Raw genomic sequence first — 17,358 nt, 5'->3', positions numbered from 1 at the left:
GGCACTATTATCTGTATCTCAAACATATATGTCAGTAAACTGGTTGAATTGATTGAAAAAAATATATTAACAAATCTACATGTTTGGAAGCATGTGTCAATTTAGAATCATTTGTCCAGCCTCCTACCTAGAAATTATGGGAATTTTTTTTTCTGTTTAGGAACTAAAATTCCTAGTACATCCTGATACATTATTTTACCATAAATTTAATGTGTTTACCAAATATTTAATATGTTTTTATGTAGGTAATATTTTGGCATTCCTTCACTGTGCCCTTTAAATTTAAATTTCTGTTGAAAATAGATGGAAGACAAGAACAGTTATGTTAATAATTTGATCATTGATTTCCTGAGGGTCTTTAATTTTGTTTGGTGTTTGTATTTTTAGTTTAGTTGTTTATTCTAATAAAGAAATCTTATTTGCAACTAAATGTGTCTATTCCTTTCTGCTAATCAAGAAAAACATGTTCAGTTGAAGTTGTTGATTCAACTAGTTTCCTGGCCTGCCAATCATGATAATTCTAAAGTTGATTTTACATGTTTTAATTTTAAATTATTGTGTATTATAAACCCCAAGTTCACTAGCAGCATTATGACAATTGCAACTTGGCAGTATTCTGGTCTCTCCTTTCTCCATTTTCTAATTAGCAGGCAGAATTTTAAAAAGGAAAAGCAAATGGTAAACCCAGTTCACAATGATACACAAAAATTAGGAAGTTTTTAATTCCCATTAGTTAGCCAAAACTTGAGTGTCAGAAGAGAATAACATAAAATAAATTGCAAATTTTGTCAAGTTAATTGCTTTGTATGTTGCTTTTATTAGGAGTTAAGACAATAATGGTTTAGGTTCCAGTTTGTAGAGTCATTAGGGGCTGAGAAAATAATCAAATTACATTCATTTCATAATTACAACAAGATACCATCTTCCCTTTTCTAACCAGCAAAGAAATCCTGATCTTGTCAGAACACATTTTAAGACAGAAAATTTGTGTTTAGTTAATGGATCGATCAGGGAGAACATAGTGTAATTTATGTTGGGTCAGCTTTGAAAATTTTCTGTATGGCATGAAAGTTTCAAAAGAGCAACAAAAAGTAGTTTGCAATGAAACTTAATCCGTAGTCTTTACTATTTTTGAAGTATTTTTTTTCTTTCTTTTGCTGAAGTTCTCGTCCCACGCCTAGAATTAACTCTGCAGTAGAAGTACATGATGCTACTACTGTCCCAATAAAAAATTCTTCACAAGGAGATTCGTGGTTAAAAAAAGTGAGTAAAAAGTTTATATTGAGGGATGATAGTATCTCTACAGTTAGAATATTAGCCTGAAGTCTGTATCAAACTTAACTTTCTTTTGCATCCTTCCATAATTAAGTGTGCAAGTTGTTTGAAAAAAATACTTGCAGAACTTCAGATGTAGGAGTTAAGAAAGATTCTTAGTCTCCTTTTTTTCTGCCCTAGAGCATAAAAGACAAATTATCTTCTTTCTTCTCAATCTACATTTTGACCTAATGCTTTTTCTTCCGATATGTTTCTTTTACCATAATTTGTAGTTGGTCCTATCTGTTATTACATAAATAAAAATCAAGTTGGAATATGTTTCCGTGGCCAGACTGCTTGTTGTAATGTTGAAATGATATATTTTGTGAATAAACATGATTAATTATTTTTTGGCAAGAAACAGTTTTTAAAAAAAACCTTGTTCTTCTTCTAGGTTGAAAATGCATGCTCAAGTCAGCAGGATATGGAGTCAAAATTGAAAGAGCTTATTTATACTGAATCTGATCTTATCGTGACACCAATCATTGACAATCCAAAGGTATAGCAAAATAAAATACAAGATTTAGGAACTTGTGGTTGAGACTATTTTTGCAGATAAATTTTCATCAGGGTGAAACTCCTTTCCTGTATTTTATACTTCTCATTTTAAAGCAGTTCCACCCAGTTATCTGGCAAGATCTCATACAATTTTTTGGCAGTCTTTATAATCCTATTGTGTTGCTTATTTGGAAGAATGAGTTATTTTGGGATTGAATAATAGTATTAAATAATATCTTACAAGAAATAGAAGCTGCTAAATGCTGTGTTCAGTGCTTTGTAGATTTTTCTGATAACTTGCCTTGTTATATGTTACTTAAATGAACACAAAACTTCAGTTTGTTATACTCAAAAACAAAGCCAGCTATGAAGCCTTCTAGATTAGGAGTTGGACATTTAGAGAATAACATTTGTTACTCTTTAGTGTGATAATGTTTCTATTCTACATAAATTTATTTTCTATCTTGAAGAACACCTGAGTTTGCAAGAAATGTCTATCCTATTTCTAATAGTTTGTAATGAGTCTCCTGAGCAGGAATCCACACTTGAGTTTTGACTGTAAAGAGCAAATAAAAAAAGAATCAATGCTCTGCACTGCAATGACTATGTAATGTGCATTTATAGGCAGATGTATTGGTAGAAAGAATGATAGGCAAGAGCCCCTTTAATCTTCCTTTTGTTTCTGTGCCAGAAAAAATGAAGAAGTCTTAGCAACTTTACTCAGTAAGTTGAGTGGGGATGCAAGATGTGGGAAATGCAAGATTTTTCCTTGGAAGTGAGCATCTAAACTCATTAGGAATGTCTTACAGGTTTTAGTTGCTGGTACTGCTTTAGTATTAACAATGCTTTTGGTTTGTTTTAATGGATTTCTTAACACTTTCAAAAACTAAAAATCTTACACTGCTAGATAAGTAACTACCAAATAATGTTCTTTTAATATTTTTGGGGTGAGAGATGTTGTTCCTAGTGGAGACTTTTAAAGGTAATTATATGTTTGAATGCTGTTAATTTCTCGGTTCTGTCTCAGGACTCTGACACAAAGCCTTAGTCCTTCACTGCTTCTTTTCTTACTACAAGTATAAGAGATGAGATTAGGGGTAGGTGCACATACTGATGTGCACATGTAGACTAATCTCCTTACCATGCAATGCCAGACTCAGAATTAATGCAAAATAGCCCACTAAGTCCGAGGGACATGTAATCAGTCACTGCCTGCTTGGTGATGACTCTGTAGTCTGCTTTTCAGACTTAAGGATGATAGTGACACCTGGTAAATCTGAAGAGCTTGCAATTTAATCTTCTGAAAAGGGATTTGCAAGATGCTGGCAGAATTTCAAAAGCTGAAATGTCAGCTTAAATTGAAAAATTTCCCTGTGTTCTGCAGGTCTGTGGAATTGAAGACCTTTTTAAGAAAATAGCTCTCTACTTAAGCTTAGACTACTTCTGTCAAAGTCTAAATTCCATTACACAGTTGCCATTTTAAAAGTTCTTTATTTACTGAAAATCACACTCAAATGCTCAGTTACTGAACAGTCATCCAATCTTGTGATCTACAAGAAAATGATAGAAATAGAAAATCCCTATACATTATGAATGATTAGTTGTTGATAATGCAACTTTTTATATTCAGGAGAGGTCTAGTGTATACATGTATTTACTGTATGGAAATTGCTAAAACATTTTGTGAGCTGTCACCTGCATAGTTTCTTTCTGTAGCCTTTGAATCCCAAATGCAAGTATTTTTCTGCATAAAAGCAAGATAAAAATGTAAACTTAAAAAATCCTGTGATTTTGTAATCCCATTTTAAAAAATGACTTAAATGGAAATACTAGCAATATAATTATATTAAAAACATAGAGTTAATTCTCAGATATTTGCTTGGAAGAAATACATACCAGGAAACAATGGAAAATTCCTCAGTAATGAGCAGTAGCATGTACACCCATCCTGTACAAATTTTGCATCTTTGTATTATCACATTCAACTACTTAGAGATTTTCTAGGAATGTATTAAAACTAGTTGTAATGTGTTTGGGTGTTTTTACAGATAATGAAGCAAGTACCAGTTAGATTTGACCCGAAAACTTTACATATACCAGCATGTTCAGGTATGGATCTGCTGAATATTCTAACAAGTTCTGCATGTGCTGCTGTAACTCACTGTTTTAAGACCTGTAGCCTCCCCTTGTAGATTATACATAGTCCCAGTTTCAGAACTCTTAATTGTTCTGAAACTATTGTTGTGTATGCAGTGTTTTTACCTAGAACAATTTTGAGTAGCCTTTTCAAGTACAAACACTTAAATGATATTCCTTTCTCTTCTGCTTTCTTGAATTACAAGCCTGTGCTCAAACTTTTGCCATGAGACAGTCATCAGTGTTTAGTGTGGGAAAACCAGCATATTTTTTTCCAACTGAGAGATTTAAACTGAAATATTCAACCAAATATATTGCAATTTGACAAATGCAGGTGAGCAAGTGGCAGTGAGTTCTTAAAATGTGCAGTGTTGATCAGCCACAATACTAGGCAGCCTTGCCAATCCCACCTTTAATCATGAAATGTTACGGCACTCATGTCCCAAAAGATAATGTGAAGTTGTTTGGGGTTTGGCTTTTTGTTGTTAATTTTCAAAGTTTAGAAATATTTCTGAAAACTAAAATCAGCTCATTGTCATGAGTGTAACAATTCTACCTGTGGAACATTTGCTCTATTTTTTTAAGGAAAATACTGGACTATGCTTGAAGAGGGATATCAACCAGATATGTAGTCCTTCTAGAATTCACATAGCATAGGCATAAGAGTTCATCTTTGCTTTCTATAAAGTATGCATCTTGAAGAGTTAATTTGTAGAAGAAATTTTATATTTGGAAAGGAACACAACGTCGCTCAATCTCCCAGTCAAGACTGTAACTGAAAATATTTTAAATTTGATTCATCCAAAAATGATCAGATTCCACTGCGTAAGGGGAATATTTTGTTTCATATTACATTTAAGTAATGATGTTCTGATATGTTTAACTCTTGTTAGTATTTATGTATTATGGGACAATATTTTTTATGGTTGTAATGCTTTTAGAGTTGTAGCTTTATTCTGGACAACTTTCTGATTATCTTCTGGACAACTTTCTGATTGTTTTTGAAGATACTGAATTTGATGCTGCTCGTCAGTAATGATTAAAAATAATATGGAAAAATTCCAATGAATACCTGAAAGCTGAACCTGTTTTCACCATTACTAATGTATATTTGCCTGCATTAGAAGGTGTTGTTACTTAGGTGTAAATTGGCATAAAAGTCAGAAAACATGCTTTTAAATAGTCTATATTAGAACATATCAGGGTGGCAGGTAAGTTATTAATAAATAACTACCAAAGCTGAGAGAATGTATGGCTGCTAGATTGAAATTAACTGTTTAGACTGATGAGGAAGTCTGAAAAAAATCTCAATTCATGTGCTGTGGTCAGTTAATTGAACCACAGGATATATGTTAGTTGTCCATGTGACTTGATTTTTTTGTGCTCTTTCGGCAGTCATCCATGTCCTGATTTTCTAAGGCTTAGCTAGGTGGATACCTACCTGTAGGAGTGATTATACATGTTTTCAGTTTATTTATTGTGAGCAGATTTCACTGATTTTCACTGATTTTCATTAGGTTATGCCTCAAATTTACTTACAGGAAACTACACTTATTAAGAATTAGTAATGATGAAGGACAACTGCTACCTTTCCTAAATATAATGCCAATAAATGTTTCCTTAAATGAAAGACTTAGCAGGTTTGCACTTTTAAAAATATTTTGAGGCTTCCATTGCTGAATTTTTATCCATTGTTTCTCTTCTTGCTTGATTTTTGATTTTTGTTGTCTTCAAACATGAATTCTAACATGCTTCTTTAGTATTTTAAGTCCTAAAACTGTAATTAGATTCAAATTTTGGAATTTACTTATTCATGGTGATCTTACTTTCTAGTGTGTTAAAGCTACATTAAAGATCCCTTATCTTTAACTATTTGTTTTCCTCTCATGGTTAGTTGAGAAGTTGTCCTCTATGAAAGACGTGGACTGGAATAACTTTGTGAAAAGAGTGTGTTCCCTGCTTGAATCCAGTGAGAAGAATACAGGAGCAGCACGTTCTAAACTGAACTTACTGTACTATCTGTGCACTTTGGTTGTTCACAAGGAGATTGCAAACAGGCTAATTAGCTCTCAGCTGGTAAGTAATAAAGCATTGAAGGAATCAACATGGTTTACATATTTGCTGTTGTATCAAAAATTAGCTGCTTTTGGTTATGCTTGAAAAAATCAATGGCAAAAATATGATGTTGATTAAAGTAAAAAAAATTAATTACATGTTAGGTTTTTTAAAATAGCTGAGGAAAATTAATTCTGTGTCTTAGATTTCAAATGTGTTTGCATATAGTTTGGTTGTATTAAAAAAATTTTGGGGTAAAATCTAACTCTTATGAAGAGTGTAAAATAATTTATGAAGAAAAGTTAGTCTTTGTAAATCATTAAGTGGCAGAAGATACTGTAAAGAGTTCATGTATGAATTATTAAATTAATTTTATTTGATCATATGTCTGTAAAGAATAGCAAGAAAGCTTTCTAAAGAACAAGCAGTAAAACTTTCAGTAAACAGTGACCATGTTCTCTGAAGAATCTGTTTTGGGGTGTCACATTTCAAAAAACATTTTCTACTAGACAAACACTTTTACTAGTATGCTCTGTAGTGATTTAACATATTTCTTCAAGTCTTGCATGTGCAGAGGAGAAACAGACTTATTTCCCCCCCCGCCCCCTCCGCCTTATGTAAAGATATTACATAAGATATCCTTAGATGAGCACTTTTCATTTTATTTAATAGGAAGTAAACTACTTTGCTCTCCTACATTTGTAATAAGGTACCTAAGTTAAAAGCTGAGATGTTGTATTGTTGAATATAAGATACTAAAGGCAAAATTGCACTACCAAAAAACTGGATGAAGAGCATTTAGGTTGGAAGCAGTGGTAGGTCTTATGCCATAACATTCCTGTGAAAACAAGAAACAGAATTGCTGGAATGTGTATTCTATTATCACTGGAGAATTTGGAGCAAGGGGAACAATAATCCAGTAGCTGAATAGCCAATTAACAGAATATTTTAGAAATTAGTTAGTAATTATGCAGTTTGGTTCTTATATGGCTGATTATATATGTTAACATTCATTATTCTGGTATTTGCCAACGATTTTGATACAGACTCACAAAATAATATTTGTTTCATAATACTATGTGATGATCTCTGTGCTTGTAGGTGAAAGAATCAGACCTTTTTTCTCTAAATAATGTTATTCAGAATGAAAAAAAATCTGACATTCAGGTATATGTTTAGTAGTTTAGTTTAAGGCAAAAATATAGAAAAATATTAGTATTTTTCCATTCAGGCTTTTTTTATTTTTATTTCTTTAATCAGTGTTTGCGCAATATCTGCAGTATTTGTCTGTGATAATTCTCATAGCAAATGTTATCCAACATTTTTTTGAAATTACTGATATTTTGATTTTTTGTTTATCATTTGGAACCCTCAGATCATTGAAATTCACTGTTATTTATTTGTCTTCTTTAGTTTCCTGTATTGATACAGCAGTTGCGTGTAGCTGCCAACTGGGATATGTAAGTAACAACTATTTTAAAATAATATGTTCAAATACAGACTTGTCACTGAATTTTATTAAAGATATTTGTTAACAGGTTATTTGAGGAGTTTTTTAGCCTGTCAGACTGCTGTGGTATCTGACTGGGAGTATGATGGTATAAAATGGAATTTTTTCAGCATTGACTTAACATATTAATTCTACAGGACCAAAGATTATAGAAAATCTCTTAAGATTTTATCTAGATAACATGGAACTTAGTGTATCAAATAGAGTTACTTAAAATCACTGAATAAAATAACTCCATACCACAATAGAGTAAAATAACTACAACGGTAACTCTTTTTTCCCCTCTCAATACCTGTCAGGAATAGTTCAATGTGATAGTGCCCTCTGCTGTTTCTTTCCTAAACGTTGATTTTATTATTCCAATTTTTTTCTTTTAATGGTACATTGAAAACTGATTTACTGATACAGATTTAATTTTTGTTTTGTCAGCTATCCTGAAAAGTCTGTAGGGGTTATCTGTAGGGGTTTTCTGTATTATATAAAAACTGAACATGAGCATGACTATTAGTAATCCTAACAAACTAAAGAAACTTCACACTTCAGAGCCAGAGGAAAGAAATGTCTTTATGCATATATTTACTACTGAATTGGGCTGAAACACTGAAATTGATACCAAGAAAACAGAAATAAGAAGAAAATCGGAGCTGTAAATAGGATGTCAAAATTTTCTGCCCTTAGCAACCTGTGTAGAATATAAACAAGATATAATTGTTTTTGTAGTATTTTGTAAATATATTTCCTGCACCTACAAAATATTTATTTGATACACAGACGTGCAAATATTGCTCGAGTGATTGGTTTACTGGCATTACACACATCTGAACTTGAAGAGAATGTACCTGTTTCTGAGGTAACTTTCCTTTTTTTTTCTCAGCAAGGAGTTTTTTTAATTTTTAGTATTTGTGTCAGAAGTTTTCACAGCATTTTTTGTTTTGACCCCTGCTTTATTTTTAACTCAAATGTGTAAAGTGTAATATAATAAATTAATTAAATGTATACATTTATGAGCTTATTCCATGTAGTTGTAATTCTGATCTTTACTAACCTGTGGCCATGAATGATAAAATTAGCATTTTTTTCTCCTTTTCATAAAATCAAATAGTCACTATCATACTTTTTGTGCATGTAGAAGAAGAAACTGTTGACACATTTGGTTATCCTGTAATATAGTTATTGTCATTAGTATAAAATAGTACAACTGATTCTTAGAGAGTTTTTTCAAAAAAGAATTTATTGAGATGGGAAAATTTGTTGAGAATTCTTCAAAAAATAGTTTATTAATTTGAGGTTTCTTACTGTTCTTGAAAAATGTGTGTAATGAAGGGGAAGTAATTTTCTTTGGAGAAGAAAAGCATTTTTAATTCTTGTTTGATATTACATGGTCAGTAGTTGACAGGAGACTGATTAGATTAAGTGGTCTTACTGTCCTTTTCTCGCACACAGATTGCAAAATCTTGACAGAATGTGCTATTTAATGTCTGTTTTAAGTGTGAATGTGACATCATTTTCTTCATGAGGTGGAGCCAGAACTTCAATTTAGTGGGTGTTTGAATGTAAGACCCAATTGCTAGACACAAGCTATAAATATGCCTGCGTGCTGTGCAGATCTGGTGTAGGAAAGTACAATTAGTGGTTAATACCTGACACTTCTGGAAATGCACCTATAGAAGTTTTTGCTGGTTTAGGTACCTCTGGTTTATTCTTAATGCATATTAGAAATTATTGTGATTATCTTGCTATGTTGCTGTTAACGTTGCCATTAACATTGCCATTCTGTAGTGAAAGCTGAACTCAAACCAACATTATTGTTATTATCTATTTTTTGCTGTTTGTTTTGTGAAGTTCCAAAGTGGGACTAAAGTCCTTATAGTTACAGTCACTGATGTTTGGTAAAAGTCTTTCAATACTGACAATTTCACAGCAATTGAATTCCATATCACAATTTAAGTATGCTCTTTTGTGTGGCAGATTTTTTTTCTGATATTTAAATTTTTAAAGTTAAAATACTCAAAAGTATTTTTGAGATGTCCACATGGCTTTTAGCTTCAGGTATTTGTTCAGGTTCTTAGCAATAATATGTTTAGCAATAGCTAAATATAGCAACAGCTAAACATATTTCCCTAGCTTCCCAGTTTCCATCACAAAACACATATCTGAGTCAGCTTTTGTATTTAAAAGCAATAGATTGAACTAGTTATACATTGACCTGTAATATTATTTTGTTCAAAATATTTCCAGTGCTTTTTTTATTTGAACATACGAGTCATTCGCAAATGGAATTTAGCATTATTAGAAGTATCCATATACATCAGGAACCAGGTTAAGTCCAAGACCAGTGATATTTAAGCTGAAGGACTAGAATGGAAAATGAACTTCCATTTTAACTTTCTGGCCCCATTCTTATGTTAATTAAAATTAGTTTTTATTTACATTCATTGAGAAAATAAGGAATTAAAAAAAAATAACAGGTCTGAGTTAAAAATGCATCTACTGTGCTTTATTTAAAGACATTAATTCCAATCTTTTTTTCTCTCAAAGTAATATCTCTGAACTAAAAAATATTTTAGTTTTTACAAAATTAGAATGAGGAAAAAACCATTGAATTCTAATATTTTTATGTGTTCCAATTTATTTTTGCATATATAATATAAAATCAAATAACTGTAGGCAGTACACAAAACTCAATAGTTCATTTATAGGAAAAATGGGAAGGAGTAATTTTGGAATTTCTCATCTAGAGGCGTGTTCTCCTTTGCTCCCTTCAAAGGAATCTGTGGGTTAGTTGAACATTCTTGTTAACTGTCAGCTATTTTATATTCTATGATGCTTAAAAAACACCTCCACAAAGCAAACCTTTCTATCAGCATTATATACAGAATTAAATATAATGCTGTAATTTATCCTCTCATATGAGCCATATGATGCTCCAGGTAAAGTTTATTGGTGGCTGTTGTGATATAGGAAATGTCAGAATCAAGTGTCTTGAGCTGAACAACATAATCTAAAATGACACTCTGTGATCCAGGTCTTGCAGTCTGAAGATATAGGACATCTGTCTCTTGGTAGAGATTTTTGTATTTTTTCCTTCCTCTTCCCTTCCTAGCACCTTCTAATTTGATTTGATAACTGTTTGATTTTTTTAACCTGTTAAAAAGAAGTGATCTCCTTTAGCTCCTAAATTTGTTCCCAAGTGTGAAAAGTCAATTGAGAGCTTGTGTAAATGCGATTCTGGAATTGTTTTTGCCCCATATGTGTGCCTTGCTATTTATATCAAGTTTTCTTTCCAGTTGTTAACACTCAGTCATGGCCCCTTTGCAGTTTTTTTTTGTTACCTCATTATACAGTCATCACTTACTTGTGATTTCTTTTGTACTTTGAAAGTAGCACAGGACCTGGTAGAGACTTGTGCAGGTTGCCCCTGCTGGCCCTTACATATTAAAAAGCTAACTCTTTATTTCTACCCCCTACTGCCTTCTACCCACTTAGACATTTATTTAAGGATAGTTCCTCTATCCTTGAGGTTGAATCTGTACCATTACATTTTTGTTGTTGTTGTTGTTAAAATGGTTTTATAAATAGTAGCAGCATTAATCCCTAGCGAGGCAGGAAAACTTTAGGAAAAAAAAGAAGCCTCAACCTCATTTTACAGGCTAAAGTAAACTTTACATAATGCATGCCCAAAGCCTTTAATTCGTTTGTTTTTGAAAAGTTAATGTTTTGGGGTTTTTTAATTTTTTTTTTTCAAGCAAGCAGGGAACAGCAGTTTCCTTTGAATGTAACCACCAGATGTCACTAAAACACAAAATAAAATGTAAGTAAACTACTGTTTTACAGACTAGAGAAGCGTGGAACTGTGTACTATCTTTATTCTGCTGATGTATTTGAGTATGTAGGTCATATTAGAAAAAATTAGAATAAATGAATATTTATATCTGTAAATTCAATTGCTGTTGATCTATTTCCGGTTAAGTATATTTAAGAAGTATATTGCATTGGTTAGAAAAAATGACATTGATCTTAGAATACAATAGGGGAATTGATCTTTTGTAAAACTGCAGATGAAGACATTTTATGTGCAATTTCTTCTATTGTGCAGCTGCAATAAAAGATTGTAATAGGTCGTATGTTTTTTTCCTGTCTTAATATAATTTTTTCCCCCATGGAATTGCTCTTTATAAATCTGAAACATAATTTCCTCCTGTTTATTGCTCCTTACCTTAGGAAAACACCTAAACTTTAAAGTTTTATTTTTGTATTTAGTTTGAAACTGGTTATTAAAATTCAGTGAAAAAAACCCTTTCTTTCCAGGATTCTGTTCTTCATCTTACAGGAAAAAATTCTTCCATAGTTAGGAAGGCTTGTTTCGATGTATATCTAATTTGGTGTATTTATTAACAGAAGCTATTGTCCTTTTCTTTCTGTGAATATACTGGGCCCTCTGCCACCTAAGATGCAGCCACTTGGATGTGACATTTCAGACTCAGTCTATTATTTTACTAAGAGATGATACAACAACTTAACAGTTTGCCTGCATATCAAGGAGCAGTGGCCTTCTCTGTCTGGAAGGACACCACCCTGGAGTTTTTCTCTGTCTGGCCTTTTTGGTGGCAAAATCTAGTCCTTTTCCTTACTTTTCTCAAATTTGCTAAATGGGAATATCAATCTCACCCTATGGCCTAGGCAGTTAGGCCTGTTTTTTAACAGACCTCGAACCACTGCTCTACTGAGTATTTAAAGGGTTCAGAGAACCTGGTGCAGCCTTCACATTGCAAGCTTCTTTGCAAAGCCTTTGGCTGAATGTATTCCATGGATAAATTAATAAATTACATAGCCCATGAAGGATGACAGCATATCAAAATATCTCCCTAATACTGAGCTTTGATTCCTTTGTCAGAGTGATGAAATATCCAGATTTCTGTTTTCATCCAAACTGAAACTCCATATAAATTGAGCCTTTTAATTTCTGTCTTTTTATTAAAGTACAATTTAGTGATTGTTTTCCACAGCTGGAAAGCAGCTGTATTATTACAGGTGTAGTTTTATGACCTGTAACTCTAATATATACCCTAGCGAGCTCATTGTGTCTACATTGCTCAGGGTCTACAGTTTGTTGTCATTCAAATTCTTGCAGAATGCCAATTTTAAGTCAATTTCCTAGCTTACCTCTCTGATAACTCCTGTTTCTAGGCCTGTCATGTCTGCTCATATTGTAGTGATTTCAAAAAAAAAAAAAAAGGTTTGATTAGGCCATTTATTCCACACCTATTTAGTTTTAATGTTGTTTTATTGTAAAATTACTTTATAAGTCTTCTCAAAAATTATTATAATTTTAGTGTATCCTTGTTTTCTCCTAGGGCACTTTCCTTGTTTTGATCTGATATGTCTTACATGGAAAAAAACTAACACAGAACAAAACCCACCTGAATTAAAAAAATCTGTAGTGAGAAGTTAGAATCTGTAGGAGAGTGTGTGTGTGAGTATTTACACATGTTCATATGTTACATATTTTGTAACTTGCTTAAAACCTTACAGTTACCTTTCTGACATAATGAGGATTGTCACTTAATACTTTGGTAACAGTGAGAGGGGTTCCATTTAAGTTTTTTGAGTGATTTCTAGTAAACTTTCAACCTCTATAATAAATTTATTCACTTTATTTTCAACAGTCTGGTTCATTGAATTATAACTTGCATACTTGCCTGGGGCACGTGGCAGGAAAACAAATGAAAAATTGACATTTCTCAGGTAAATTAACAGAAACTCATGGTGTGTTTGAGAAAAGTTCTTAATAATTAATAAACAGAAAATGGAAATATAATTAAATTAACAGTGAATATATCAAGCATGGCAATTCTGGATTATTGGAGAAAATATTAAGACCTTTTATCATAACTGAAGATCCTTCTTTTTCCTCTCTCAAAAAATTATTTTTATCAATCCAATTAATTGGGCTTGCTTTATGTTTGAAGTCCAAAGCAGGCTAGTAGTAGAAAACAAGGAAATTTTCACCTAGGAAGGAGAAAATGTACATTAATGATTGCAGGATTAAATCCCTTTCTTCAATTTTCTTGAATTAATTGCCTGTCTGAAGTAAAGACTCTACCATTCTAAAAGATATTTAGCTGACACTGTTTTCATAGTCCATTAAACTTACTCTGTTTTCTTTGACGGGTGAAGTAGTACATTTTTCCATTAAAATTATATCAGTGGTGCTGCCAGTAGATATGTTTGTATTTATCTTCATTTTAGTTCTTATGATAGTAAAATTGCTGTGTAGTTTTTAGTTTTTTCTACAATTCTGTTATTTTTGGGATGATGATCTGGGCTTCTAGGACCCTTTCCTTCAGCAGATAAATATTTATGTCTCTGGAAGTGGAATGTATATATGTCATATTTGTCATATACACTGGAGATACGTTTGGGGTGTGAAAGTCTGGGTGAACTACTTGGAATAGAGTTTCTGTAGTTAAAATAACTTAGCAGGAACATATTTTTTTTCTGTGGAAGACATGAAATATTTGCTTTTCTTACATTGCTACAGTGTTAGCAGAAGCATCAAATATGAACAGAAAAAGAAATGTGCAGCTGTCATTCTGTCCATGAGCAAGGGAGACCACATGGAAAAAATTTTGTGCCTAAGCTTCTTGACATGAAACAAATTATTTTTTCCATTAGCTTTGGAAGACACATATCTGTGTAAGGCCTTAAATATTTCCTGACATTATTCTGATATTGTTTATGTGATGTTTGCAAAGTCACATCATATAATATTGCAATTCTTTGTGGCATGCTGTAAGTTTTTTGGTTTTTTTATTAGATTTTGACATAGCTGAGAATTTGGTTTTAATACATTTTTGGTGCTTTAATTTTCTTTTGCACCAAGGAACTTTGTGTCTATGTAAGTTGTTGTACAATTTGCACACTGAACAGTTCACCTCTTACAACTAAGTGCATACCTTAAAGAATTAACCTGAAAGAGAACCCTTCTTCCACCTCCATTTGTCTTGCACTAGTGAATTGATCATGTCATAGGCTTGGAACCGAAGAAAATAATCCAGCCTTTTCCTCTAAAGTACTTGCTTGACTGACACTATTAGGCTACAGCATGTTTTTGTGATAGAAATTGCACACTGATGGTAGCTGAAAAGCCTAATTTCCTGCTGTCTTCTGATTACTGCACTAAAAGATACTCAAAGCAAGCTCAGTGTCAGGCAAGATCACCTGTATATTAGTTTTAATCCTAGCTTTTCTTCTAAGTACGAGACCTAGCTATCTTCTGGGGGGGAAAAAGTTATATTTTAGTATGAAGCACATTTAAAGAAGAATTCTTTAGGGAAGAACTGTTGTTTTGTCCAGTTTACATCTTCACTGAGCAGAATGAAGTAACTTGTAGTAGTCAAAGGGAACTAATTTCAATGAAAATTTGTGGAAAATCCCCTATAATTTTTTTCAAAAATATGAGATATTGTAGAAATAATCAAGCATACATATGAGATATATGTAGAAATAATCAATCTAAAATATTCTACATGTATATTTTATCAATGGGCATTGGTGTTGGAGTGTCATCAACATGGCTCTAAAAAATGGATAAAAGGCCTACTGCTTGGAAAAAGATGACTTAGAGTAACTTCAAATCGTAACAACAAGGAAGAGAAGAGAAAAAAATAAAGAAAAATACCACTTCCTTGGATATTCCTGGATATTCCTTATTCTGTGGAGACTGATTCCCAGTTTCAGTTTGCATTTTTAAATGTAAACCTTCAGTTGGTTGCCACTGACTCAATTTTTGAAGGCAGAAATCTTTGCTTTTTGGGCTCCTAAGCAATCTTTTTCTTTGCTTGCCTCTGACAAAAATGAAAACAGAATCTCTTTGCTGTTAGAGGCAAATATTTTCACCTGGTCCTTCCTGTGATTAAAAAGCTTCAAACATAATGGCTAGGGTAGAAATCAGATGTATTCATGAGTATCTGCTACTGAGCTCATGTGATCATATGACTGTCGTGACAGATTGGGAGAAGTAATAATGGTTTTTTTCCTTAAAAATAAAACCCAACAAAACTCCAAAGCTTGTTAAAAGTACTTTTACATCCATTTTTGATTTGTTAGTAAACATACCCGATTTAGAAGTTAATTGCTTCTATTTGTTTCTGATTTTATCCCTTTGGGACCTTGAATTGATGCCAAAGCAAGTTGAATCTCCTTTTGAGTTCATGATGTCTGGTTTGACTGCTCATCTACTAAGACCTCTTTCTCCAGCAGTTACAGAAAAATTGTAAAGATAAGAGTTTTCATAATGAGTCAATTTTGCATTGTATCCACCTGGAAAAACATTACACCTCCATCTTATATTTTTCCCTACAGCAGTTCTAGAGGAGTTGCAATATGTTGTTGTTTTTGTTGTTGTGTTTCTCCCTACATTCTGGACAGCATTAATACCACATCTATAGTCTGGTAGTCAGATTTCTCTTCAGTCCTCCTTACGTCATGACCCAGTTTGAGTTCAGAGAAAGCTGGTAGTTTTTTTTTTTTTCATATATCCTTTTGAAGATGAGTACTCGAATTCTACTCTAGATTCTTTTCTGGTTAGTGGCACTAAAACCTTGGGATAGTTTCTCAGCCTAGTGAGAGTGCTTTTCTCTGAGGAAAGTCAGATTGCTTTGCCATTACTTGCCCACATTATGTGATGTAGGTGTACTCACAAGAAAATGAACTAAAATATAATTTACATTATGCTTGAGATATAGACAGCTTTTATCACTGTAAGGGTTTGCATTATTACAGAGAATTACAGAGATATTTTAATTTCCACTAATACTTGCAGACTTAAACCTTAATCATTTTAATAGATCAAAGATGTAGTAATATTGTAAATCTGTACATTGCCACTCTACTACTTAAGGTGTGAAACACCTTCTTTTTTGAGTATGCTGTAATTTTCACTTCTGGGCACTTGAAACTGCAGGGAAACTTCTGGATACAGCTTGAAATAGATTGAGAATCTGCCACAGGTAATAGATCAATTCCACACACTATTGTTGTAAATTAAGGCAATGACTGTCCAGATATGACATTTTCTTCTTTCTTTTATTTTATAACCATACTATGTCTACTCAATTTGACAGCTAGGGTAAAAGGTGTAGGTAATTCATTAAATTTAAGATTCTTTTAATAGACAGTGTAGGTCTTGCAGTTCATTACTATTTACTTCTATGAAAGGGAAAATGTAGGCAAGTTGAAAAGAAAAAGAATGTACTCTAGGTAAGAAGGAGACTCTTTGTCTGTCTGTAGTTAAAATAAATCTGATTTTTCTGTTGTGCATTCTCTCACATAAACTTTGGTACTTTCTTTACTTAAAATTTATACCGCCCTTTAATATTGATTCAAAGTGTCCAAGCAGATATTTTTTTCAAAGTCTTATATTTTTCCTTATGAAAGGATGAAAGAATATTTCAAATCTTGTGTAAATCACTCTTGTCAAGATTAGAAGTGTCTTGTCAAGAGCGGGAAACAGTTTGTCTTCCTCGTTTTAGGTCATTTAAAATGTGTTTGTGAAATTATGAACACTTTACATTATATATCATTAAATTTATTTTATAAAAATATTTGTGTTTCCATATAAATGTGCTTATAATACAGACAATGAATCACAGCTTCCTGTTCCATAGCTTCCATTGCAGAGGACTCAAGATCTTAAATAGGTTATTGGCACAGACACTCTGCCAGTTCAGTATGTGACATAGTCAGTGAACCCCAATTCCTGCACTTGTAAATTATTTGATTCTTAAATTGTGTTCCATGAAGGGAGGGAAATCACAGGGCAATTCTGTACTCTGTGTGCTCTC

The 17,358-nt window shown here is 32.6% G+C and overlaps 1 protein-coding gene across 1 annotated transcript in view; it reads left to right on the top strand.

The window, feature by feature from the left end:
• The window catches only part of ULK4 (unc-51 like kinase 4), a 207,277-nt gene that overhangs the window by 12,964 nt on the left and 176,955 nt on the right, over positions 1-17,358 (top strand). Inside the window, exons 10-15 of the mRNA XM_068186673.1 lie at positions 1,164-1,263; positions 1,709-1,813; positions 3,861-3,921; positions 5,843-6,024; positions 7,417-7,463; positions 8,285-8,363. Of these exons, the coding sequence (XP_068042774.1) occupies positions 1,164-1,263; positions 1,709-1,813; positions 3,861-3,921; positions 5,843-6,024; positions 7,417-7,463; positions 8,285-8,363 (574 nt within the window). The remainder of the gene's footprint in view (positions 1-1,163; positions 1,264-1,708; positions 1,814-3,860; positions 3,922-5,842; positions 6,025-7,416; positions 7,464-8,284; positions 8,364-17,358) is intronic.

The sequence above is a fragment of the Anomalospiza imberbis genome, chromosome 1 (assembly GCF_031753505.1).
Source record: "Anomalospiza imberbis isolate Cuckoo-Finch-1a 21T00152 chromosome 1, ASM3175350v1, whole genome shotgun sequence".
In the NCBI taxonomy this organism is placed as follows: domain Eukaryota; kingdom Metazoa; phylum Chordata; class Aves; order Passeriformes; family Viduidae; genus Anomalospiza; species Anomalospiza imberbis.
The sequence above is the reverse complement of the archived record's forward strand: the minus strand, read 5'-3'. Positions and strand labels throughout refer to the sequence as shown.